General features: G+C 53.9%; 1 protein-coding gene across 1 annotated transcript in view; it reads right to left on the bottom strand.

Annotated features, from left to right (window-relative positions):
- PIK3R5 (phosphoinositide-3-kinase regulatory subunit 5) overlaps positions 1 to 26,717 on the bottom strand; it is a 63,471-nt gene that overhangs the window by 9,635 nt on the left and 27,119 nt on the right. Inside the window, exons 2-10 of the mRNA XM_064467073.1 lie at positions 18,314 to 18,423; positions 9,847 to 9,947; positions 8,333 to 8,401; positions 7,433 to 7,571; positions 4,846 to 4,915; positions 3,220 to 3,394; positions 2,535 to 2,688; positions 1,910 to 1,993; positions 5 to 746 (exon numbers count right to left, since the gene is read on the bottom strand). Of these exons, the coding sequence (XP_064323143.1) occupies positions 5 to 746; positions 1,910 to 1,993; positions 2,535 to 2,688; positions 3,220 to 3,394; positions 4,846 to 4,915; positions 7,433 to 7,571; positions 8,333 to 8,401; positions 9,847 to 9,947; positions 18,314 to 18,410 (1,631 nt within the window). The 5' untranslated portion in view covers positions 18,411 to 18,423. The remainder of the gene's footprint in view (positions 1 to 4; positions 747 to 1,909; positions 1,994 to 2,534; positions 2,689 to 3,219; positions 3,395 to 4,845; positions 4,916 to 7,432; positions 7,572 to 8,332; positions 8,402 to 9,846; positions 9,948 to 18,313; positions 18,424 to 26,717) is intronic.

Here is a 26,717-nt window from a genome sequence, read left to right as displayed (position 1 = left end):
TCACCTGAGGTTGCTGTAGGCTCGGGCCACTTTCCCTGAGATGCGGTCAGAGCCAAAGACCACGACACGCAGCGTGGACACCTTGGCGTCCTCATCGTAGCTGAGGAAGGGCCGTCGGTGGAGGCTGAGGTGCCGCGGGGTGAGCGGGGCCGGCAGCCGCTGGCTCAGGACGTGCTGCGGCAGCGAGTGGGCGCGCCGGGAGCGCGCCGGGATACGGTGCTTGGCCTGGGGGGTGCACAGGCTCTCGGCCCGGCGCAGGGGCAGCGAGAGCGAGTCCATGTCCGGGCAGTCCTTCAGGTCTCTCCTCAAGACCAGCTGGCTTTTGCTCTTGAACAGTTTGTAGATCTTGTTGGTCAGCGTGTGTCTGTATTTGTGGTGGGTCTTCTCTACCTTCAGCTCCATCCTCCCCACCATGTCCAGGGAGCTCTCGTCGCTGTCCTCCGCGTACCCGCTGTCCATGCAGTCCTTCAGGCTGGAGACGAACGACTTAAGGGACTTTCTGGAGACCACCGTCAGCTCCGAGATGGAGTCCTTGGAATTGGTGAAGAGGGACACTCGCGAGGGCTTCAATCCCTCCTCTGACAGCGCAGAGTCTTTGGAAATGGTGCAGATGGGGGAAAGCAGTGAGTCCCGCTCGGGGGAACAGCCATCGGTTTCCACCTCCTCCTCTTCATCCTCCTCCTCGTTCTCCGAGGCCATGGGCTCGACAACGCTGCACTCTTTGCGGAGGACATCACTGAGGATATCTGAAAGGCAACGGGAGGGAGATCAGATCTGGTAGGGAATCGGCTACAGCTGCTGGAAACGTGATGACCCCAGACAATAACACTGCTACAGCGTGGCCAACGCGCTCTTTGATCCTGCACGGTTTCAAACAAGGAGCTGAAAACCTCCTCCTGAAGGTTTTTAGATTGCCATAAGGCGCTCAGATGCGATGGCAAAACAAAACGTGCTTCTCTCCTTGAGGTCACGTTCTGTTTGGGTTCTTGAAAGGCAAACGCCAGCTGGGGTTGTGCTTCCTTCCTACACAGATCTCACAATCTGCCCGTGTCTGATCCAAGTTTAACTGGAGGGCAGGAGGAAAGCAAGGTATTTTGATAGTCAAACCCCAAATTGCCCCACTGTGGGTGGCCTCCCAGCAAGCCTAGACTCACTGCAAAGCCCAAGCCAGAGCTCTGGTCCAGCTCGCTGAGGTCAGCGGGCAGTGAACACCAAACCTTCACAGGAACTGAAAAGGTCTTCCAGGAATAGGGAAGCCGGAGAGACCAGCTCAGCAGAAGGGGAAGCTGCCATTTCCCCTGCAAAACTGCTGCGGACAGGCCAAGAGCACAGCAGAGGCTGCTGCGGGTGGGGGAAGAGCCATAACATCCGAGGAGTCTTAACCCTGCAAAGCCCCGACATCTCCGTGCAGTCAGGCTTTTCCAGCAACAGTTATTTCCAGGGCATGAGCAAGGCTGACTCCTTGCAGAGGAGCTTTCTGCCAAACAAGGTCTCTGTCCTACCAATATCCCCATGGACATGGATGCAACGGATCTCTGCCAGCTTAATGCAGGACACAACTTTGCCCAGGAGATCAAGCCCTGTGCGATTTGTCTCCGGCAATACAACGTGTTTTGGGGCCATCGGTGCCTCGTGCCCACATCTCGGATGAGGGCTTTGCTCAGAATCACAGCAGGCATGATGGCCGTGTCCTGTCCTGCCCAGGGGACACCAGCGCCCGCTGCATTCTCTCTCCCATCACCACCCACAATTTGGTAGCAGCTCTTTCAGGCTCTGGCCACGGTTTGTGCCGCACGTCCAGCTGCACGTGGTGGTGCTGGCAGAGCTGAAGTGCTGCTTGGCCACCCCTGCGACAGGGAGCGGAGGGCTGCAGTCTCACTGGGGGGGGGGGACGACCCCCTCTGCTTACCAAAGTTATCCTGATCCCAGCTGTAAGTGTAGCAGCGAGCGGCGGGGATGGGGATGGTGTGGAGCTTGCGGGGCTGAGCCTCGCCTGGGAAGAGAGGAGGGAGAGGAGTTAGTTTGCAGGGAACCCCAATAGCACCCCGACAGCTCTCCTGGCGGGTGGGAGATGCCGCCCACCCCATGCGCGTGGTGTGGGCAGCCCAGGTCCCGCAGAGCGCTGACGCTGCTGTCCTCATCCCTGTGAAGTCAGCGTGCGCTTGGGACGAGGGGACATTTCGCAGCTCTAAGAGCCAGACATCACTGCTGCCATCGGTTTCTGTTTTAATGTTTTCATCTCACCCTCGAAGGCTGGAGAATTTATTTTTTTTTTTTTTCGGTTGTTGCTGTTTTAATGAAAGACGAGAAACAATTTCTGGCTCGTTGCATGGTTATGAAATACAACCTGGGCTGGTTTTTTTTGTTGTTGTTGTAGTAGTTGTACTAGGTTGAAACTTTGCACAAAAGCGGGTTTTGCACTTCAAAGGGCTGGCTCCCAGCACCCGCAGCGCAGGGGAGCTCGTCGCCACTGCGGGGGCTGAGCCAGTAGAAAACCCTGGAGGAAAGGGGGGCACGGGGCAGGGGTTTCTCACCCGCGATGGCAGGAAAGGACGCCGCCCCGGCGATGTCCCGCAGCACAGACTGCAGCCGCTCCCGGGCCGGGACAGGGTCGCTGCTGGCGGCTGCAATCTCCTGTGCTTCAGCGGCGCTGGCATAGATCTCCGAGAGCTCTTCCAGTGTCTTGGACTGGGGGGAGCAGAGCCAAGATGAGAAATTGAGGGGGGTCCCTCCGCAGAGGCAAGGCACAGGTCTTTGGGGAAGGTCACTAACTACACCACTGGGCAAATCTCCTTCCCTCCTCTACCTCGTACCCCCTTTAAGTGCCCCCAAAATTTCTGCAAAGGAAAAAAACAATGTGTTTGACCAACCCTAAAGGGTTGTCTTCACAAGCTTTTGCCCCTCCCAAAGAGCAAAGCAAAGTGTTTCTCTGGTCAAATGAATACTATTGCTGCATTTCAAATCCAGGGGCTCATCCTCTCTCCACTTAGGGATGGGGAAAGGAGTAAAAGGCGAGTTACGCCCCCCCCCTCACTGCACAAAACAGAAATGCAGACCCCAGGTCTAACCTGAGAAGAGAAGGGAAAGGCGTGTATATTTTCCTCCAAGAAGCATTACCAAAGCTTTCTCTCTTTTGTCAATCAAACATTACTTTGGTCAGGAAACCCACCCACCAACTGCATGGAACTGCGTCACCGAAGTCGAACCCTCTGAGCCTACCTTCAGGAGGCGGTGCAGGCTGTCCAGGTCGCAGCGGGTGCCGAAGTTGGCCTGGTAGAGGTGCTCCAGGAGCACGACGAGGGTGGCACACTGCGGGTGCTCGCTGGCACTCAGCTTCTCGGCGATGGAGAGGAACTCGCTCTGCACCTCGGAGCGGTTGAGCAGCAGCACCGTCCTGGGGACAGGGGGACAGCTGTTAGTCTGGGCAGCCAGGCTCGGGTGCTGGAGGAACATGAAACTCTTGGACAAATTCACACTAGATGGCAGTGTCCTCTCACGTTAGTCACAGCGGAGGGTCTCGGGGCTGTGCAGGGGTGCCGGACCCTCGCTGCACTGCCAGCCAGGGGCAGGGGGTGGGTAATGATGAGCATCCTCCGTCCTGCCCCTCAGCGCATGCCTGGCAGCACGTCTCCTGCCACATCTGCAATATCACCAGCCCAGTAATTGTCCGACCAGACCCAGACAGGGCTCCAGCCCAGCAGCCAGTTGTCCAAACTGGACATCCAGCACATGTGATGAAGCAGGGGTGGGTAGAAAATGAGAGGGGCCCCCAAAACATCTTCCCCTTGCAAGGTGCAGGTCACAGCATCACTTCTGGCCTTTAAGGAGAAAAGCCACATCTCAGCTGCATTTTTGCTCTGGACCACAAAATTAATGTCCACAGGCTTTGACTTCCCAAACCTGAAGTCCAGAGAGCAAGTAGGCATGTGCTTAGGCTCACTAACATGAGCAGTCCACCTCACTGCGCAAAAATGTCTCTAAATTAAGGATGTGCTTTTGTGCGCTTGGTTCTAGAAAGCTCAGGCAATGGGCGCAAGCTTTCAACAAGCCCAAGGTTCAGCTTGTGTAAAGCTTTGTGCCGCGTTTTCAGGGCTTTTTATGCAACTATAGCCATCGTGCTGTAAGTCATCAGTGGTTGCACTTGCACCAGTATAAGCGTGTAGAGCTGGGGAGCTGTACTGGGAAAGCAACACTGCAGCACCAGCGCAGCTGGGTGGGAGACGGGTGCAGATCCAGCGGTGCACAGCATGACCGATAAGCCAGAACAGCAGGACCCCCCTCCTGCAGAGAGCGGAGGCGGCTGTGCACGAAGGACTGTCCTGGGGGCTGGGGCTGGCACTGCAGCCAGGAAGGGCACACACCGCCCGGGCTCATTTTCCTACTTACAAATGAGCTGCCCTGGCAGGAGGAAAGGTTCAGCCCTCAATAAGGTGCAAAGTCTGACTACGCTCAGAGCTGCGAGGCCTTCGTTAACTGTTGGGCTGGGACAGACTTGCTTCTGTCCCCCCTCGGGCTGGTGGCTGCCAAACACGCAGATCGAAGAGCCTCCTGGCTGTTCTCCAGCCTGTGCCAAGACCAGCAGCTCCCTGCAGAGGAGACTGCCTTCCCCAGCCATTTTCACCCGGATCTGCAGTAAGCAGGGCTGCAGGATAACCGACATAGGGAGCCCACAGACCCTGACCCATGGCTGCAGAAATGCCACGGCCGCTTTCCTTGTCCCTTCGCACAGCTCAGCCCAGCTATCCAGCTCTTCTCCCCAGCACCCACTGCTACCCCTTTGAGATGCTGCTGCTCGGTGGGGATGCTGCGGGGGGAGATGCCAGCAGCACCCATAGCCACACTTACACGGTGGAGCTCTGGTAGTTCTTCACAGACAGCCCCTGCTCCGTCCTCACCAGCCTCTGGAAGGAGATCCCTGGGGGAGAGAGGAGAGGACAGGAGACATGGCACCACCGCAGACCACTCTGCTTCAGGAGCACGTCAGCTTTGTCTGCTAACATGGTCCCGACCTGGCGGAGCTGCAGCCTGGAGCGTGCCTAGCAGCACCCGAAGTCCTTATGAGGACAAGGCACCGTGCAAGGGGACCAGCCCAGGAGGAAGGGAGCCTTGGGGTGGAAAGGGTGAAAACCCAAGGGGATGAGAAGGCAACCAGAGGGTAGGAAGGGAGAGCTGCTCCATCCCCAGTCCCTTCTGCCCCACTGCTGATGTGGGATCCGTTTTGAATTGCACGGGTGACATTTAGCAGCTTCTGCCACTTGCTTTAGCCCCCCCCAGGCCCTGGATCTCACTTAGGGACAGCAGGTCACTGCCACCTTCCCTCCCGCAGAGACGGAGCCCAGCCTGGCCCCAGCAGAAGCGAGGTGGGTGTGAGCAGCCCATGTCCGTAGATGCCTCACTGGGACCATCCCTGGGATACCATCGGGAACCCCAACTAGGCAACGCCTGATGGACCTGGGCTGGGTGGCAACAGCAAAGCCCGTGTCACTCACAAAAGGCAGAAGGACTGGGGTACATCTTGGGGAAGATCTTATGGCATCAACAAGATCCGGCACCCTTATTACTGCAGGCAGCCACATCCCAACCCCAGCTGCTGCTCAGCAGCCAAGAAGCAGCACCCACGGGGGCCCAGCACCCAGCTCACGTTGATCCACACAGGGCCCCTGATTACAGCAGCGTGCACCCCTCTTGCAGAGACATCAGCCCCGGTTTGCAGATAAAAGCTATTGCGTTCTCGGCAAATATTGACAGCAGCTTGTTCTCAGTTAATATTTACCCTCACCTCAATAAAAAGCTTTTGATTCAGCCTCGCAGCAGGTCACGGAGGCTGTGCAACAAGCCTGTATGTTCTTGGCCAGCTTACCAGCCGAGGACAGGTTTTCGCTGTTCTTGGCTCCAGTTGGGGGAAGAGGCCATGGCGAGGGACAGGACTGGGCTGCTCAGCCCCAGCTGGCCAACACCTCCCACACAGCATCTTTTGACAGGGGTGGGGGAATCTCATACGCTTGTAGGAGGGGAAAAGTTTTTGGACCAAAGTCCCCAGCTCACAGAGCCCCAGGCACCGTGATGGTGGTGATGGCACAAGAGCAGGATGCAGCAGCCGCCCCCAGCACTGGGGCTTTCCCAGAAGTCTGTAAAACACAGCCCCGACTGGTGTCGCAGCAGTAAATGACCAGGAAGGAGCTGGGGAAGTCCACAGCTGCAGCGGCGTGGGATGAGCGTCCCCATGCCCGTGCTGGCCCCGCAGCTCTGAGATGGAGGCTGGATGCAGCACAACTTTCCAGCCAGACCTTGCCTGGTGGCCATGGCCATTTATGCTGGTGGAGCCTTGAGCTGGGGGTAAATCAGCCTGGTGCCAACACTGCAGAAGGTTTGGGGGGGTTTGTTCCTTTGAAAGCATCTTTCACCCCATCTGCACCTATAACCTCCCATCTCCGCAGGACGTTGCTGCTGTGACGGAGACCCTGCGTTTCATGTTGCTGTCAGGGCTCTCCAAGGCAGCTGCCTGGTTTGTGGAAGGGGGGAAGCATCCCTGGGCCTCTGCCACAGCCCACGTACCCATCTGAGGCCTCCCAAGTCCCTCTCAGAGTCAGTCTCACTGCCATCGCCCTGCCCAGGATCAAAAAAGGGCTGAAATGTGCTCCATGGGATAACAGCTCTCCATAAGCCACCAAAAGACAGGGAGATTAGGAGAAATAGCCTTTTAGAAATAATTGGAAGAGCTGCTCCATTGGGAACAACAGGGCATCTATGAGGAGCCCTTAATTAAGAGGAACGCTGCTGCTCTCGATAGATGTGCCCAAAGCCGTGTCACAAGGCAGTGTCTCGGCTGTAAAGAAAGAGCCGGGGAGTCCCCCAGCCCTACGGAAATCTCCACGCAAGGGCAGGCTCAAAGGCTCCAGCCACCTTGATGCCGATGAATGGACCCACTGTTACCACCCCAGTTACACCCCTGAGCATCTCAAACCGAGCATCTCAAACAAAGCCCAGGGCTGGGCGGGAGCAGCCAGCACGTGCTTTGCCATGGAAGAGACCCTTTGGACTGAAAGGCAGCCAGGAAATAGTTACATGCTTTGCTAATACACACTGGTCCAGAGTTGACAGTCCCTTGCATGCAAGGCAGCCACCGAAAACAGAACCCCCCATCCTGCCTGCTCCTCCAGAGGAATCTGGTCTCACCCTGTGCTAGACCACCAGGGAAAATCATCCAGAGGATGGAGGGCAGAGGTTCTCGCTGCCTGAAAAAGCTGAGGTGTGGGATGCACGAGGCAACCGAGGACACCGCACTCAAGGGATTCGTGAAGCAAGCGGGGTACGAGACGGCAACGCCAGAAGAACCTCAGGAACAAACCCGGGGCGGTCGCAGCAGCGGGTGTTTTTGGGGAAGGGGCACCAGCAGCACATGAAAACCCCGCGCCGGGGCGGAAGCACTTACCGGGGGCCTTGAGCTCGTCGCTGATGAAGGTGAGCAGCTCACGGAAGATGTCGCAGTAGGGCACGGGCCAGGTCAGGAAGCTGTGGTATACGTTGGAGGCTTTCAGGAGCAGGTCGGAGCCCGGCGGGAAGTGGGGAGCCTGCGGGGGTCGGGGAGACCCGATTAGAAAGGGAGCAAGGACACGGGCCTCGAGCGCTGCGTAAAAATTCAAGGGTTTAGGCTGGAAGTGGGAAGAGGAGAAACGGATTGGAGCAGAGGTGACACCCTGCCCTCTCCTAAGGAGGGGGCAAAGGATCCCCACCGGGCACAGCTCCGAGAAAGCTTCACCCGCTCTGCACCTTCCCAACCTCCCGGCTGTGGCTCACATGCCAAAGCCTATATATAAATTTCTTTTTAACAACCACAGATGCACGCAGATGAATCGCCTTACAGCGTGTGCTTTTGCAAGATCTGGCAGCAATGATTTCCTTGGGATAATGATGCATTGTGCTAATAATAATAATAAAAAAGTGTTTCCTGTGAAGGCTCCGCTCCTTTTCATTAGCATTGCCTATATGTTTTGCACAAGTATAAAGGGTAATGAAAAAAATGTGCCTTCTCTGCACAGAGATATTGTCTGTCTCCCATTCAGATTAGCCCATCTTTAAATAAAAAGATTAAAAACACTGAAGCTCTTTTTTTTTGTGTCGTGGCTTGTGCGATGGTTGCCTGGTCTTAATCCCTGTAGATTCGTACAGGATCTTTTTTTGAGATGAATTGATCGAAGCAGACTGTGATGTCTCAGACGAAAGCCACCCCGATTTCAGTGGCTGTTCTGTGTGGCTCCGCGGGGCCCTGGACTCCACTCCGAGCCTCTCTGGGCACTGAGATCAACCCGCGAGCAGCAGCCTCACTACTTACATACAGGACTGCGTAGTAGAAGAGCAGAGCAAGGGGCGTTACGAGATCATAGTCGCACTTCTCCTGCACCTGTAGGAAACAGCCCGAGGGCAGAAGGATGAGCTGGGCTTCTCGCAGCGAGCGTTACCTGCAAGCGTCCTTGGAAGTGCTGGGAGACTCCCTGACAGTGCAGCCAAGCGCCTGTCCCGCACCATCACATCACCGGCCCCAGCAGATTCCCTTGGCTCCATGGGAAAATGACCCCTAAAGCCCCAGTAATGCACACAGTTGGCACAGGCAGATCAGCACAGACAGCAGCTCTGCCCTTACCCCCAAGAAGCTGGATTTGGCCAAGCTCCCACCCATCCGACACTCCTGATCCTTGCAGAGCTGCCTGAAATTCTATGCGGGTGGCTCAAAGCAGGCAGTTTGGAGAGGCAAGCAGGCAGCCCAGCCCCTGCAAACAGCTTGCAAAGCTCAGCAGCGTGGTGCAAACCATGTATTTTTGCCCCAGCCTTTGCCAGTGAATAGCCAGCAGAATTATTTCGCCGAGGGACATAGTGACAGCTCAAGCATACGCACACAGGCACTGTCTCCCCTTGTTTATGAGCACACCATGAAATGCCATAAACCCTTACGTAAACCTTAATGTAATAAAACACTATCTGCAACTAGATCCATTTAGCCATTAAAACCAAAAAAAAAAAAGAAGATTAAGCCAAATCACGCTAATCTTAACCTGTACCTGCTCCACAGCCTGGCAGCTGAACAGCCCTTCTTTCCCAAAAAATGAAAGGCAGCATTTACCCCATCACATGAATCCCAGCACTGAGGATTTAGGAACCACATCACTGTTTCCTGCCACATCAAGGGATTCCTCTGAAGTCTTGCAGGTCATAGCCCAGGGCAACCCTGGGCGACTGATGATGCCTCAAGCTCCTGTGGCACATGACGGGACCGCAGCAGACCGACACGATCGGCCCCACTGCCATTTCACCTCCCCACTGTGCTCGGCCCAACTGTTGCCTGCTGGGCTGCTCCGTGGTGCAAACCCTCCCGCGGTCCCCCGTGTCCCAGCTCCGCTCCTGGCCCTGCAGGAAGCCTGGCAGAGCCGCAGCAAAGTTTCCATCAAAAACAACAGGAAACCTTCAATTTGCTCTGATTTGGACTAGCAGCTCCCAGCTTACACCGGGGGAAGGTCTGGGGAAGGCTGGGTCTATCTGCACAGCCCTTTGCACGGTGCTGAGCAGCGCTTTGGGAAATCAAAACCTTTCCCCATGGATTTGCGGTGCTGCCTGAGGAGCAGGTATTGGAGCTGGGGTTTTCCCTGGCAGTTCCCATGTGCCGAAAGCCAGCAGGATACACAGGGCTGCTCCCACCAGCATTTTGCACCTGCTGGCCCAGCAGCACCCACCTCCAAGCTCCAGTGCTCCAGCAATACCTTACCACAACCCAAATCGCCCACCGAGCAATGCAAAAATCCACTTCAGGCAAGCCCCAGAGCTGACGCCCTCCCCGGCAGCTGCCCGACTCACCTCTTTGGCCTTGCCGAGGATCTTCTCCACGAGGATGAGGTAGTTGTCGGCGTCTCGGCTCACCAGCTCCTGCAGGCTCCAGCAGTTCAGGCACAGCCCGGCTGCAGGAAGACAGAGCCGCCGTCACTCACAGCCCCGTTCAAGAAGGTTGCAGGAGGGACAAACAACGGGAAGGGGTCAGGGCAAAGGTGTTTGCCGCCTGTGTCAGGTCACGGCAGAGGAACAAAAACAAAAAAACACCTCATGCCCTCATTCTGGACAGATCTAATCTTGCCAAGCGGTGCTTATCTCAGCAGCATCGCTTTGTACCAAAGCGCCTTCATGCTCTCGCTCACGCAGCCCAAAGCACCCGGCTGGGTTGGATGCTTCTCCCCCAGGGAGGCTGGGTAGCTGGTACGCCTCCACTGCCACGTGCCCGCTGCAGAGGCCAGAGGGATGCGTGTGGCATAGGTGGATGCCCACCTTCAGCCTGCCTGAGCACAGAAAACCCACTGGTGCGACCCCTTGCCCTGCTGTCCCCAGGCTCAAACACGCCAGATGGACTATCCCCACTATAAACTCACTCAAACCCTGCAAAATTCAGTTCCCTGCTGGGCACACATCCAACCCCTCCAGCTGCATCACATCCGAGGTGAGATGCTGCATCCCCCTGGGCCAGCTTCCCCATGCACTGGAGATGCACCGTCACATCAGCATCGTTGTTGAGCTTGCCCAGCACTTACTCCATCTCAAATTTTCATTAAATGTATTAAAACCCCACCAGGACGTTACCCAGATATTGAGAGAGGAGAGTTGCTGTGCAAAGGGATGGAGGGTCCTTCACCCTGGCTGATTGAAACCCCCCTGGCCTCCATCCCCAGACCTCAGCCTCTCGCTGCTGGGACCCGACCAGTGACAATGGCCCAAGGTGTTTCCCGAGGCCGTCGCTTTTCTTGGCGATCAGGGCCTCCTCCCAGATGGTCTTAGAGGAAATGATCTGTGCAAAGGCTGCCAGGCGCCTCCATTCATCCCGGCCCTGCATCCCGGGGAGGAGGTGCTCACCAGCTCTGGCAGTCCGGGATCTGCAGACCAAGGAGGGCGCAGCACCTCCTCCTCCTCCTCTTCCCGCCCAGGGACCCAGGCACTGCACACAGTCCCGTGGAGAAAAGTTATAGGGAAATTTCAAGCAAACACCCTAAGAAATATCTGAGAAGGGTCCCTGTTTGCATCTCCCCCGTCCCATATTGCCATGGGTTTTATCACCGGGAGTGGATGCAGTGCGGACATCACACAGCTCAGCCACAGCCCACGGCACGGTTCAAGGGGTGCTGGCTCCGGGGATCTTCCAAGCTCAGTCCAAAAGCAAAACCAAGAGAAACAGAGCATCTCTCACTGCAGGGGAGTGGGGCTGACGATCAGAGAGGAAAAATAGATGTAAATCCAGCTGCTCTTCACTCACACAGTCTATTAAGTGGCACAGAAACATAACAAACACCAACCCATGCGTGTCAGCTGTCGCGTTGGAGCTAACAAGGAAGAAACAATGCTGTGAGCTGGCAAGGGGACAGCAGTATTCATCAAAATCTACTGGTCACGCTGTCCATCCCTCAAGCATTATTTGCAGCTGCAGAGGCTACAAACTCATCAAACACACAGACACGTACATGCTATAAACATACCTTTATGCACGTGCCGTAAAAATACCTTTATGCACCTTCTAGGTGTTAAACAGCATGAATTTAAACCAGGGGAGAGGTATGCTGTGGCCCAGCTGGGGGACGGCCAACGCCAAGACAAGCAGAACTGGTGCTCAGGTTGCAAAAACAGCCTTCACTTGTCCCCTCCGTGAACAAGCATTTGCTCACCGGGACAGACGCTATGGCTGTGGCTGTATGGCTAACTTTTAGCTGAACAAAACAGGGCAGAAGCCTTCCCCTGTGGGAAAGCCCACCCCCCCTCCGCCGCCATGTAACTTTTTGCTTTCAATGAATCAACATTTTCCAGTGGAGAAAGATCCTGCTGGAAAGTTTCCAAGGAGCTCAGATGCATTTGCTGTTAATTACAGTTGCAATTTTTAATTTGCCTCCGGTACTCCTGGCATCGTGCTGGGTTTGCTGACACCCAGAGTGCAACCTTAGATTGTGATATCTCGTCAGTGAGGGCGCAGCCACAGCGACCTGGTAGTTCAGCGATGCTCCGGTTTTCCTTTGAGCCGCTTTCACAAGTCAGTGCAATGGCACAAAGCCACGGCTCTGCCTAGGAGGACTCCAGCAGGTTGCTCAAACAGATCAATGTTGGCCCAGAGAGCAGCACCCACCAGAGAAAGCCCCAGCACCTGTGAGATAGGCAAGAAAGCAACCAGCCCAGGAGAAGCGGTCAGAGCTGCCGGGAGCTTTGCTGACCTCGTCGAGAAGCGGCTGGGATCGCGTGGTGCCTTGAAACGACCCATCCTGCTTCGGCCGGGAGGGTGGTTTCACCCGAGAGCGCCCAGTCCCGCCGTGGCTGCCCAGGGCCGTGCGGGGCGGGGGCGGCGAGAGCAGCGGAGCCGAGCTGTGTCAGGGTGCGTGGCCAGAAGAGGAGAACGCTGCTTCCTGTGCGACTGTAACCACAAATACAAATAGCCCAGCAAGGCGCAGGCTCTTTCCTTCCTCTCACTTCTAGCGAGGGAGGAGGAAATTGCGGCGGCAGTGGCTCACTGGGTTGTTCCGTGCTGAATGGGGCAGAGGGAGAGATGCTGGGCTGCTTCCCCGGAAAGGGGCTGGGGCAAACGTGCTGTCAATGGGCTGGGGGGACGGGCAGGGCTGCAGGGAAGTGTCATACAAATATAATTTAGACCTGAGGTCTTACGACCCATTTTTTGGTCTGCTGCAGCAGAGCTGAAGCACAAGGATGCAGACAGGTATATTTGAGCAACATTCCTATAAGCAGAATTTCTGTTTAACTCATGGTCATGGCAAGGCACTGGGATTACCCTGGGGTTAAGCCAAATGGTGCTGGGAGGCAGGAGGCTGCCAGGGTCTAAGCTCCAAAATTTGGCAAAGCAGCATTAACCAAAGACACACCAAAACAGCTGTGAGCTAAAATAGTCTCAAGCACAAAGTGGAGCTCGGAAATCCTGGACACAATAAACAAAGGCCACGTGGCAAAGTGAAGTGTCCGGTACCGCTAGGCATCAGTCAGGACAGGGGATCCAGACCTGCATGGGAATTCCCTTCCCTCCACACACACTCCAGGTCATGAGCATCCACTCTCCAACCACTGGAAGCAGAGTTAGTCCCTGCAGCCAGATCCTCTGTAACCAGACTAAAAAGGTTTCTCAGGCATGGAGAGTGATGCTCCTAACACACACAGGTCAGGAACAAAAGCCCCAAGTGACATTAAAAGCAGAAAGGAGCCACCCACCTGCAAGCACCCTGTCCTCTGCAGATGTCCTGCATCTGCCTGGGACACAGCTGGGTGCTGCGGTAGCACCCGGGGACTTTTATGAACTGCAGAGCAAGCATTTGGTGTATTCCCAGGCCAGGGAGAGGCTGCAGCCATGTGAGAAACGAACTCCAGAAAGTTTTATTTGCAGCCACTCGTCTATCTCAGTGCACTCGAGCAGCTGCTCTGCTGCTGGTTTGCTGCGATGGTGAATCACGCCACCATGCCAGGACAGGCCACAAATCACAGGGACAATTCAGCAGCAGTGTTTTACAATGGGTCTGAGCAGCACAGAGCACAAAGTCCAAACTGGGTTTGTTCCACTGTGCCAGGTACGCTCAAAGCCAGCAGCGCCAGACCACACTGGCACCCTCCCTGTCCCGGTGCGCACGAGGGTAGGATGCGTACCGAGGAGACACAGAAAGCTTGAACCAGGCTTCCTCCTGAGCTCTGCACTTGCTCTTTAAGTCCCCAGAAAAAACATTTCTCACTATGAGATGCAAGGAATGACCCAAATTTGCAAGGAGCATGCAGCTCGGGGATGCCCTGGGATGTCCCCCAAGGTGAGCAGGGGGATGCTCCCTGCCATCACTGTAAGGAGAGGCTGTGCTCCCTGTTACCCCCTCCCTATCAAGTTGTGCAAGCACTGGAAAGTCGTGTGTTGGTGGGGCAACACTTCACCTCACTCACCTAAACCCATGTCGAGGCAGGGTTTGCAGAGCTCAGGCAGGTGCCTCTTGGCTGAGGGGAGTGGGAAGTAAAATCATGCACACAAGCTACTCAGTGCCTTAAAGGAGCGCGGTCCATGAGGGAGCGGCAGGTGGTCTCCAGCTCTGGTGGTGTCGAGATCAGCTTTTAAAGATGCAACTTGTACAGGCAGCACAAACCAGAACTTCACCTTCCAGCCCCTAAATCCTAGGAATTTGTCACAAGAGACACCAGAGACCTCCTAGCAGGACAGCAGGAAGCCCCACAGCTAAAATAACTTCTTACATCCACCCTGCCTTCACACTCATCCTCCACTAAAACAGCAACCCAGCACTCTTTATTTTTTCTTTACACAAGCAGAACGAGTCAGATTTACCTTCCAGCAGCACAGGCAGCCCAGAGCACACCGCGGCCCCAGCTGCGGGATGCTGGGGCTGCAACACACAGAGCCGCAGCAGAAGCGGGACTAAGCTGTGCTTATCCTAGCATCCTACTCAGCACACTTAGACTGAGCCCAACATGATGCAGACCCAAAGGAAAATCTCCCTCTGGGAGCGCAAAACCCACAGCAAAGCCTCTGAGCAGGGACCGAGCGCTGGGCAGGGGCTGCACGAAGACCCTCGCATCGGGAGGGAGCTTGGGAGCAGCGCACGCTCTCGCTTTGATCGCTATCGGCACCGACGAAGATACCAGCAGCGAGCCGGGAGCCGGGTGGCAGCGGCCCCGTGGGCGGCCTCGGAAGGATGAGGCTTCGTGATTTCTTTTCTGAGAAGTGCACCGAGACATCCTCCTCCCAGAGCGGCTCCTTCCTGACCTCAGTGGTTGACATTTCCCCTCCACCACTCCTCATAGGGGGCAACTGTCAAGTCGGAAAAAAAATAGAAATAAAGCAGAAATACCGCATGCCCAAGCTGCCTTCGCCCACGGCACTCGGGCCAGGCATCGGCTCCCGGTGCCGTCAGAAGTGACACAGTTGGACGGGTGAAAAGCAAATGCCTCCACTTCCTCCCTCCCCCAGAGCTGCTCCCACCATTTCCACTACGCCCTCACCAGAATAAGGTGGTTTTCTCCAAGGGACTGCCCAGAGGAAGGGCCGACTCTCAGCAGTTCGTAAGTGGGGTGGTTGGAGGTACCCAAAGCGCAGGGGACGGCGGAGCCCCGCAGTCACAGCATCCTCTTGGGTGCACTGCAGAGTCCAACCCTCAGCTCCCACTTCCAAGCAGCTGCTTAGAGTCCCCTGGGCAGGGCACAGTGGCACCTCCGAGGGCTGGAGCCACCCCCGTGCTTCCACCCCGGCCGGGCAGTGATTTGAGCAAGAAAACCCACCACAAGCACAGAGGAATCAGTTCAAAGGTTAAAATTTGCAAGGTTTAGTAACCAGCACACCTTAATTCTTCACTTAGAGCTGGAATTATTTCAGACACTGCATTTTGCTACTTGGTAACTAGCTGGAGGACCCCCAGACCCCACTTCTGGTCATTCCCCATGAGGGTATTTAGATCACTACAATCAAGGAGGATCTTAAGCTTCCCTTTGTTAGAGCTGAGCAGACTGAACTCCCTGGGCATCACATAAGATGTACCATTGAAGGCTCCTCTCCACTGGCTCACCAGTGGCCTTCATCCATCCTCCCTCACCAGCATCCTTCACCCTCTCTGACTTGCAGCCCCGTGGCCGAGACACAACAGCTCCTTCCCACCCCTGTGACCGTTCAGGCACTGGGCACTACAGCCTCCCCAGCAGCTCCCCAGCCTCCAGCCCTTCTCACACCTCCGACTCCCCAGTACAGCATCCCCAGCACTGCCAGACCCAACCCCAGCACTCTTCCTCCTCCCATTTCGCTGCTCACCAGTGAGAAATAAAATATTTCTCTTCCTTTAGCACACTCCATTTTTATTGTCATCTCTCTCCAGCAACATGGAGGAAGGCAAACTCTCTGAAGAGGGTCTCCACAAGGAAAAGGAGTTTGTCTTTCCTAGCACTTTTTTAACAGGTTTTTTTTGTGGGTCAGAGACAATTTTGATTTGGTTTCTCCAATAAATGCTGCAGTTCAGGGAAGATTTTCTGCTTAGACCCGACCAAGGGCTCATCCAGGGTATAAATCTGTGATGGCCAAAGCACTCGCACTTCTCCTCTTTGCTGACTTCACAGACCTCAGCTATTCAGTCACTTACGCAGGGGGAAAACAACACATCAGACGCAATTCCTCACCCACTCCGGAGCAACCTCCTGTAAAATTATCGTGTAAAGATAAAGCATTAAACAATTTAAAATTGAATAAAATTCCAGCAAGGTCTCAGCCCAAAAAGCTGCGGCGCGGTGCGTGTTTTTTTGGCGTATGGGAATGGTAAAAAGGAGGGGAAAGTAAATAAATTAGGAAATAGAAGTGATATAAGAAGTTAAGAATGAGAAAGGTGAAGGCTACTGTGCCGTTATGAACAAGATGGAGGGATTCACTGACTCCATGAGGAACAGAGCCCTGCACAGGGCAGCAATAATTAAACTGTTGCTTGTAACACGGGGAAGGCAGAAGAATGTGAACACACTTTTGCTCTGTTTTTGAAAAGAAATAGGATACACTGTTAAGAGGTGTAGGTATATCTGTGCATTATGTTTTCCTAAACTGTGTATGTTACTGCAGTAACGAAATACTTCCTACTCCGATTACGAGGGGGTAGGATGTGAAAGAGCAGCTCTTCAAAGCAAACACGTTACAGATCAGCGGGGCTGGACAGCCCACGTGGAAGGGCACTAAAGGCATCGGCCAAGAAGCGCTGCCCCGGGGGCCATCCAGAAGTGGTACCCTGGGGCCGGGGCACAGCAGAGCTATTAACATCACATCCACGGACGACTGCGGAAACAGGGCTCGTCGGTCACGCTGAAGATTTTTGGCAACAGCACAAATGCTGTTGATGAAAGGGAACCTTCTGATGTGTAAAATGCCTGAGATTCTCCCAGGAATGCCAGGTCATTCTGCCAAACCCCACAAAACCCACATGAAGAGGACTGAAAGCCAGCAGGCGGAGAGATGGGGGGGAACCATTAGAAATGAGGAATCACCAGGCAGCGCAGCTGCCTCCAGCAGAGCCCACCACCACCCAACCCCTGCCCCAGTCTTGTCCCTGCTAATGAGCCGGAAAAATTATGAGGTCCTTTTTTAAAGGCTACCCTTACACAAACACCAGCGCTGAGTGGCTGGGATTAGAGAAGGGCAGAGTTGGAGAGTGACACAGGAATTGATTAATTATAATTACAGGAAGAGGTGAGTTATGCAGTACACAATGAATTGCTTGGCGAGATGGACTCCTTTGGACACGCACTGTAACGGTGCCAAACGCGAGGTCGCGCTTCCAGGAACCAGGAATATAGGTCACACTTCAGGGCCTGTCTCCCAGAACGCGGGGAGACCGAAAGGATCCAGGAGTCCTGGTCGTAGCTGCATGAACCAAGACCCAGGGTGATGCTACAACCCGGGGAGCTGGCATCGCTCCAGTGGCCGTGAGGAAACGGGCATGGCGAGAGGGATTCTTCAGTATTTGGCAGCAGGTAGGATACCACTTTCACCTCTTTCTTGACTTACAGGTAAATGGAAAAGCAAAGGGGGTTGAAAGAAGATCTGCACGGACAAAAGGAAATCTGGATTTGACGGCCCCCAAAATTCACCTCATTTCTTTCATCCACAAGAGGATTTGGGATTGATTTAGTTGCAGCCTACAAGTGTGAGTATGAGGAAGATAGGTCAAAACGACATTCAAAAATCACTGCTTCTCATTGCTGCTTTGCCGTCACCACCACCATGCCAAATCCCTTTGCAGCCCTCTGAACATGGCTCACATCTTTATGGCCACCGTGGTATCTGATCTAGATTTAAATGAAGTCGATAACAATATCTCCACGCTTACTTCTGACAATGCAGCAGAGATTACGCCCGCAGGTTTTGAGGACTACATGCATCAGAGCGGGGCAAGGCTGGCTGATTACACAAAGGAGTCTGTCCTCACGGTGGATGAAGACTCCTCCTCTTTCCAACTCACGCACAGACAACTGGCAAGGCGCATGGCTTCTCCGCTGAGCTTTACCAACGTAAGACCTAGCATGACTTGCTCAGTGTCTTGGTACATCTTTCTGCAACGAGAGGCTCGGGAAGACTGACTAGGTTGGATCCCACCTCTAACTTTGACCATTGGAAGGGAGAAAAGGCCTTCCAGCCTCCAGTAGCACCAGCAGCGCTCTCTCACCCAGGCAGGTCAGCAGATCATGCAGAGACAGAAGAACAGAAGAGTGCCTCCCCTCTCCCATTGAGGCTGTCAGGTGTCAGCCTTGTGGCCAACAAGCTCATGGTTAACAGGTCACTTACCAGCCCATCTGCTGGAGACAGCATCCCTGCTAAGCCCGTGCAGACATCTTTCCAGTGCGTGGTAGATCCTGTCCTCTGTGCACGTGGTGTGCTGCATTTTAATTCATCTCCTAAAGAGAGAGAAAGAAAAAAGTTAGTACACTGGGCCCTTAGTTAAGTGCAAGGAAGAGAGCGCTCCAACACCTTAACTGCAGCACAGACAAGATGCTACTAGTGAAACGGCACCACATTACTGCCTCCTATCACCCTTTCCAACCCCAAAGCCAACGATGCACCCCACTCTGCTAGCTGTCGTCTTCCCCTCTGCTCCCGCAATCCCTCGCCAACCATGGCAAGAAAAGGAGGCGCACACATCCACAACCCGATCACGAGCGGCTGTGGAGCCAAGGCACCCTCCCTCTGACCTGCTGCAGGCATATCTGCCTTCTCACAACTTCCGTCTGTGGGACAGATCAAGTCTCACTCATGTGCTTGTGGCAAGGAGGTAATCTTGGGTTAGCCTCCATCAAAGATAATACTGCAAGAGATTACAGCTGCAGCACCTTGCAACAGGTTGATTGGAATCATAGAACAGCCCTGGAAGGAAGAGGCTGGAAGGAATCTTAAAAGATCATCTGTTCCAACCTGGGAAAAGCGAGGGCAGAGCCCAAGCCCCCACTCCTTATGTTAGGCATGGACTGTTCTTGAAACCCTAGTGCTCACTAGCGATGGTCACAAACCCACTTCCAAGTGCTAACCTTGTACTGGCCAGGTATAGCCTTGTACTGTCACCTGGCTGCCACACAGCCAACATGAAAAAAAGGTCCCCGTGCCCTTGTGGCAATGCAGGAAAATACAGAGGGGACGTCATTTCCAACGTCCAAGGTCATTGTGAAACTGGGGATTGCGTGCCCGGCTGCAAACTTTTCACAACGCGGCTCCGCGCATCTCACCTCTCCTCCGAGGCTCAGGGTGCAAACCTAAACCCTGGGCTGGCAGAGGCTGTGCTATGGGGAGGAAGATTTTATCCCACTCCATTCCTACACATCTGTCTGGGACACCGTGAAAATAAAAGCAAGTTGCCCAGAAGGTTGAATTCTCAGATCTGCCCCGACTATGAGCAATCAAAGAGGTGCCGGGGAAGAGATTCCCTCCTCCCCTGTAGTGCCAGCCCTGGTGTTCAGAGGGACACTGGGGCAAGTGCCTCCCCTCTCCCAAGGCACAGAGGAGGGTTCATCCCACTGATTCTTTGCCTCTTGCAACACAAATGCACAAAATGAATCCAGGAAGAACTAAAACCTGCCAATACTACAAAGCACACCTGCCAAGGAGGCCTTTGCTTTCATCCCAGACAGCATGTTCCTGTACCTACACTCATGCAGTTCCCAACACTACCTCAAAACGCTCAATTCTTTGCTTATTTGGTCAACGTTTGATGCTCAGTATTCAGTGGTGGCTGCGCCCATCACAGCTCCCCACCTCCACCCTGGCAGGAGCAAAAGCTGCTGTGATCTCAGCAGAGGTTCCACCTGGTCCCCCCTGCTTGGTGCACTCAGCATGGCCACTTCCACCCACACTTAATTCCCCCAAAAGGGCTCAGTAAAGCCATGCCCAGCTTCTGGGGCTCCCCGAGAGCCAAGGGAGCGGCGAAGCCGGCTCCTGCCCCACCGCTCAGTCCTTCCTACACTGGAGAGAAGCCACCAACAGCTCCAAACAGTTGAAAGGAAAAAAAAGCCACACAACAAGGAACCACTGACCTGCCAAATGCAAGCTCTCTCCTTTACCCCAAAGAGGCTCATGGGCTCCTGCCTCTCGTGTCCCACTGCCACAGCCTGTTATTACAGTCTTCACCAAAAGTCTTGTCCATCCACGGCGGACACCCGAGAAACGCTCCGCCACGGCGCCGAAGACTGAATGAGCGGGGAATCTGCACATCAGCACCTTAGTCATGACTTGTGGCAAGAGGAAAGCAGTGACTAAGAGCACAGCATGACTCATAAGCACCCTTTACAACACCCAGCTCACAAAAATACACCTCCCTGCACGTCGTCGGCTTGCTTTAGGGCACAGCTCGGTCCTCAGAGGGGAGCACGCTCCGGACTATACGCTCGGGGAGAGCCTCGCACCAGCCCAGCCACCCTTTCCCGATGCCTCTCACATCCCAGCACAGAACAGGCAGGGAATTTAAGGACAAAATATGACAAAGTTATTACCATAACTTTCAAATCATAAAACACACAGTCCTTGTGGTTTTTTTTCCTGGTGTGCTACAGACCACACATGAATCTAAACCTCCTCTCCCAAGGCAGTGCTTATGGAAGCATCTTTCACGGGAGACGACTCAAGTTCGTCCACCACAACCAAGCAGGAACTTTTCAACCTCTTCTACTGTTTATTCCCCAAACTCTCCCTTCCTTCCTGCCCACACTGAGCAAAATGACAAGGCAGGGACAGTTCTGGAGGACATAATCAGACTTTCCAAGGAGCTCTCTTAAGCAACTCAAGAGCACTAAAAAAACAAGTGTTGAAGTCAAGGTTTTCAATGAATGCTTTGCAATGGTTTATGAGGGTGTTGAGCAACTCTGCTAAAAAAGAATTCTGTCCCTTCTTCTCCTCCCTCCAGCTGGACTCCCGCTAGCGGAGCTGCTAAACCAAGAGCTGCTTTGGCAAAACCGCAAGGTGCAAGGTATTGGGAGCAGGTGAAAGGGACTGCGCAAGTCGCTGTGCAGGGAACTGTCTGCGGTCATGTTTCACAACACAAACAGCAAACGCTGCGAGCGGTCATGCGCCAGAACCCTGCAGGGACACCCTCGTCACTGAGGCTGATGGCTGCTCTGCACATTTCCAAGCAGAGCAACATGTTGCAAAAGGTGGGGGTTTCCCTGCCTTCTCCCCAGATGTCAAAAACACTTTCAAGAGAGCACAACAACCACCCAGGGAAGACAGAAGGGTTTTGATGGACCAATTGAGACAAAACAGCAGGGAGGATAACAAGAGACCTTCCAGCATCAGACTGTCGCAAACGTCCAGACACCAGCTCTGCAGGCAATGCAACACAGCACCCACACGGCTGTTCAGCCCCTATGGGAAGCATCGAGAGATTCTGCTCCCGGGAGGCAGGAACAGAGCGGACACCACAGCATGTCAGGAACATCCTCAGGCAACAGCTGAGTATCGCTCTAGGACAAGGCATTAACTACCTCCCTTCAGAGAGCATACCGAGTATGGAAAAGCGTGGCCAGATCAACCACCACTCCTGCTCTGCACAGTCTTAGCAAGAGCCGAGCAAAGCAAGCAGAAAGGCTTTATCCCACCACACTTCACTCATGCATCAGACCCCAGCCCTACAAAATCAAGCTTTGGGACTTCAAGCCCTGGGTGTTCTCTAAGATGAGATTGGTTTCCCTTCTCCAGTAACTTTTTGCCTTAAAAGCAGCCTCCAAACGCTGTGCAAACCATACAGTTACCATTTAAAAGGCAGAGAAGCCAACCTTTGGAAAAGTTAAGCAATTTTTCTGCTGTCCCACAGCAACTTGTGGCCCAGCTGGGAGCAGAAGGCAAGTCTCCAGCTGTCCAGGCATGCTCCTTACCCTCCACGTCATCCTCCTGCCACCTGCAGTATCAGCACGGTCAGAAAGGACTGGACTTCTTCCAAGAAGATAGCTAGATCTCACCTAGGTAGAGTCCCCATCGCCTCACACCACTCTGGTCCATACATGTAGCTGCCCAACCAAGATAAACATCTACTGTTGCACATCCCAACACCTTCCTCTCTGTCTCTCCCATGCAGGACGGCCGCCCGCCATCAGCAGGGTGCGTCTGCAGACCGCCCCGATGGAGGTGGCAAGAGGAACCGACAGAGAGCGAGAGGGGAACCGGGAACCCGGGAACCACAACCGCATCGATCTGGGCACGGGGAGGTGGCCGGCTCCCAAACGGCTCCAGGACGAGGCAGGCAGAAAGCAAGGCTTGCTCTCGTTACCGTTACATCATGCAGGTAGCGGCATGGCACTCTCAGCCACAGCAGTGACAACGTTTGAGCCCGTTTGGCTTTAAGAATCCCACGTCCTGAAGGAAACTAATTTGCCTCGGGTCTTTGCCTTGTTTTTGACAAATGGCCAACAATGAGCAATGTCATGGGCATGGGGCATGGCGTTGCTCAGAAGGCCTCCACAGAAGGCCTGATTCCCCAAAAGGCACCTGATAATTTTCTAACAAGATAAAAAAATAATGGTTAAATTGAGTGAGAAAAGGCACAGCACACCAAAGCTCAGTTTGGAAAGTGTCTTAAGAGTATTTGCGAAATTGTCCCAGCACCTTGCATGGATGCAAGATTTTGGAGAATTTCTGTCTGAGATTGCTTAGTTAGAAGTCTTCATTTATCTCTGTCACAGTTAAAAAGGTGGTCAGATAAATTACAATGTTCCTGTTAACTAACATCAAACAGGTAAACATTTATCCCTTGGCAGGAAGCAGGAGTTTGCTGATCGTGGTTTTTAGATTGTCAGTTGTCCTGCTTTGATGCACAAGATATCTGCAAAAATCCCAAAGTTTTCAATGAATATGAAAAAAATACCACCAACACAAAAGAATATCTTTTCTTGCTGGGCTGTGAAACCCGAGGCCGTGGGGGGCCCTCAGGGTGTCACAGCTCCATGACAGGGGCTTTCCACTCAGCTGGGACAGACTGCGGTTCCCCCACTTGCCTTCACTGCCCCGGGACCTTTCCCTTTCATGGCTTTTCTCCTGCTCGGTATCAGGGCAAAGGAGAACACCTCAACTCCTTCACGCCCAGGATGACCCTGTCCCCAGAGCAGAAGGTCCCTCCACACACAGCAGGCAAGTCGAGGAGATGACTGTGGCCATGAGAAGTTCCCACATGGCCGGGACGGGGCACATGAGAAGCCAAATCGGGGGTCAGATGGACTTTTCTGCAAAGAGAAGCACTTTTATTCCATTAAGGTCCACATGAGTCCTATCTTCAAGATCCAAAGGACTTCTCTGATCTCCTCCTGTAGTGGTGGAGCTCAGGACAACCACCATTAGATGGGAACAGAGGGAAAGAGCTCAAAGATCAAATCCAAAGTTGGTGTTCCCAAACAAAGCAGTGCAGGGAATTGGACCACCCCCTCCCGGGTCAGTGGCCTCCCCTGATCCAAAGAGCAGGGCAAATCCCTGCCCACCCACCCCAGACAGCTCCATCGAGATGCCCTGGGGAGGCACCACCTGCCCCGCTAACCACCATCCTGCCCAGCTCTAATCCACTCCTCCCAAGAGAGGAAACCCAGGCAGCCATGTAATAAACTGAGGTTTACCCTTCCATAATAGCAAATCCCAGCAGCATCTCCTCAAGATGCCCATGGTCAGGAAAGGACTTGGCTGAAAGTCCTCTAACATCCCAGAGGGGACCCTGCAGCAGGGAAGCAAGGCACCGCTCCACCAGCACCAGAGAAAGCCCCCGGGTACCTTCACAGCAGGATAACGCCCTTTCCTGCCCCAATTGTTTTGAGGCTGCTGGCTGAGCATCCCAGGCAGGAAATGGGAGAGGAAAAACAAGCCCCTTCGCCCACAGGATCAGCTTGTGAACACGCTGCCCAGGTTTGCTGGCAATCACAACGGGTGGAGGGACACAGGCTGCCTCGCAGAGATGCTAACTCACAGGTTAGTGGGAGGAGGTGGCTCAGCACTTGGCTTGCTGCTGTGGTAGGGCTTGGGGCACTGGGGAGAAAAGGGCAAGAAGCCAGATGAGGCTAAAGGAAAAAGGAGCTTGGGCTGATGCTATAGCAGAAGGAAAACCACTTAACTGGGAGTTAAAGCAAACAGATTCTAACCACAGCTTTTTTTCAGAGTAAGATACTCACACCAGCACCCCAGCAAGGTCATCATCTCCCTTGAGCTACACCTCAGCTTTCTGTCTCTTCCCTTTCATCCTCAAAAAGGGCAGCGAGCCACAGGCAGCACAGGAGCTCTGGGAGGTGCATCCCCATTGCAGCAGAGGAGGTGGATACGCAGCTGTGCCACGCAGGGGAACAAGTGCACGTGTGGTACCTGCCCCTCCAATGAAAGTGTCTGTTTTTCTTAGATTAACAGAAGAAATCTTGGCGTTTAACTATCCTTAGCTTGCAAGATTTTACTGCCTCCTCTACACTCCATACAGCAGCCAAGGATAGAAATTCAGAGGCAAGAGGGAGCAGCTGAAGGAAGACTTTGTAGATATTGGGGCAACAAGAGGAGGAACCAGCAATTTTTAAGATTCAAACTTCAGCCTTCGTGTGTTTACTACTCAAGTAAGTGCTCTGCAAAGAGCAGGGAGATGAAGGCGATAAGATGTTCGTTCAAACCACACAAAGGCGGCGTATCAAAAGATCCAGGAGGCAACTGGTTTGACAAATATCCTTTCAGGGTGCTCACAGAGGATGGTGTACCATCCAGACACCCCAGCACCACGCGACTTCCTTATAAGGCCTCAGGTTCCTGTCCCACTGAGCAAGGACAAAAGTTGCTCTTACCCCAAGGAGGAACCACGAGTGACCTTCGCTCCTTGGACTGCAACTCTTCACCTCCAGGGAGTCTCCACTCCCCAAACCAACAGAGGAACGGGCAGCAGAGAAGTAACACAGAATTTTTTCCAAAACCTAGCTGGCAAAACCCAGACCAAGCCTCTACTGGGGTTGGCTGTAGAACAACTGACCACAACTGACCAAAACCAACCACTGATGAGGCCACAGAGGGCAAACGTGAGAAACCTGCTTAGGTGTCAGCGCCTACATCTCTGCAGATCCCCCCATACCCCTACTCACCCACCCAAGCCGTGTCGGCTTGCTGAGACCATCACCACTACTGCTGCCAAGTAGTGGTACAGGCTTGAGAGCAAGGGATAGGACTGAAAAATTTGTCATTAAGTCTGATTTCTGGAGAGATCAGTCACGGCAGCAGCTGAGCACCCTGCAGGACTGCCCCTTTTTATCATCTATAAAGTGAGGAGCCAAATTACTTGGAACAGGACAGATTACAAATGTCAACCACAGCAAGGGCCTCATGATGCTATCTGCTGAACTTACACATAGCAAAATACAACCAACAGGCACACAAAAACACAAAGAGATGTTATCCCCCTCTGCTATCTCCCTCCTTTTCCTGGCTTGTGGAGGGATGAAAGGAAGACTCCTGGTGAAATGAATGCGTTATGGCCTAGACAAGTGGTCTGTGCAGTGGGTGGGGAACTGGCTGACAGGCTGCACCCAAAGGGTGGTGGTAAATAGCTCTTTCTCAAACTGGCAACCTGCCACTAGTGGAGTCCCCCAGGGATCCATATTGGGCCCAATATTATTCAACATCTTTATAAGTGATCTGGATAACGGGATCAAGTGTAGCCTGATGAAGTTTGCAGATGACACCAAGTTGAGTGGGGAAGCAGACACTCCAGAAGGGAGAGCTGCTCTGCAGCAGGGAGATCTGGATAGGCTGGAAGAGTGGGCCAACAAGAAACTTAGGAAGTTCAACAAGGAGAAGTGTAAGGTCCTGAACCTGGGAAAACATAATCCAGGAGTGCAGCCCAGACTGGGATCCACCTGGCTGGAGAGCAGCTCTGTGGAAAGGGACCTGGGGGTCCTGGTGGGCAGAAAGCTCAACATGAGCGAACAGTGGCTGCTGCGGCCAAGAAGGCCAACAGGATGCTGGGTTGCATCAAAAAGGGCATCGCCAGCAGAGAGAAAGAAGTCATCATCCCGCTCTACTCAGCGCTGGTCAGGCCACCCCTGGAGTGCTGTGTGCAGTTCTGGTCCCCGCTGTACAAAAGGGATGTGGCCAGGCTGGAAGGGGCCCAGAGAAGGGCCACCAGGATGATCCAAGGACTGGGAAGCTGCCGTATGAGGATGGGCTGGGAGAGCTGGGTTTGTTCAGCCTTGAGAAAAGGAGGCTCAGAGGGGATCTCATACCACGTACCAGTACTTACGGGGCAGCTACAGAGAAGATGGAGACTCCCTTTTTACATGGAGTCCCATGGAGAGGACACGGGGGATGGACACAAGTTGCTCTTGGGGAGATTCCGATTGGACATGAGAAGGAAATTTTTCACAGTGAGGACAGTCACCACTGGAATAATCTCCCCAGGGAAGGGGTTGGCTCGGCCACGTTGGGCACCTTCAAGAGTCGCCTGGACAGGGTGCTGGGCCGTCTTGTCTAGGCTGTGCTCTGCCTAGAAAGGTTGGACTAGATGATCCCTGAGGTCCCTTCCAACCTGTGATTCTGTGAAGAGGGCACCAGAAATTAAGCATCTTCTTCCAGATCGTAAAGGAGAATCTGAAACAAAAAGCTGTAATTTAATGCTGTTTGCGCAAGCCCCGCTCAATCGCCTTGTACCACCTAGTTTGACAGTGGGCACAGGAGAGGCGTAAAGGCATGTGGACATCTCATTCATGCTCTG

Source organism: Phalacrocorax carbo, chromosome 16 (assembly GCF_963921805.1).
Source record: "Phalacrocorax carbo chromosome 16, bPhaCar2.1, whole genome shotgun sequence".
Classification (NCBI taxonomy): Eukaryota; Metazoa; Chordata; class Aves; order Suliformes; family Phalacrocoracidae; genus Phalacrocorax; species Phalacrocorax carbo.
Note: the sequence above shows the minus strand (reverse complement) of the source record. Positions and strands in the feature narration are given on the sequence as shown.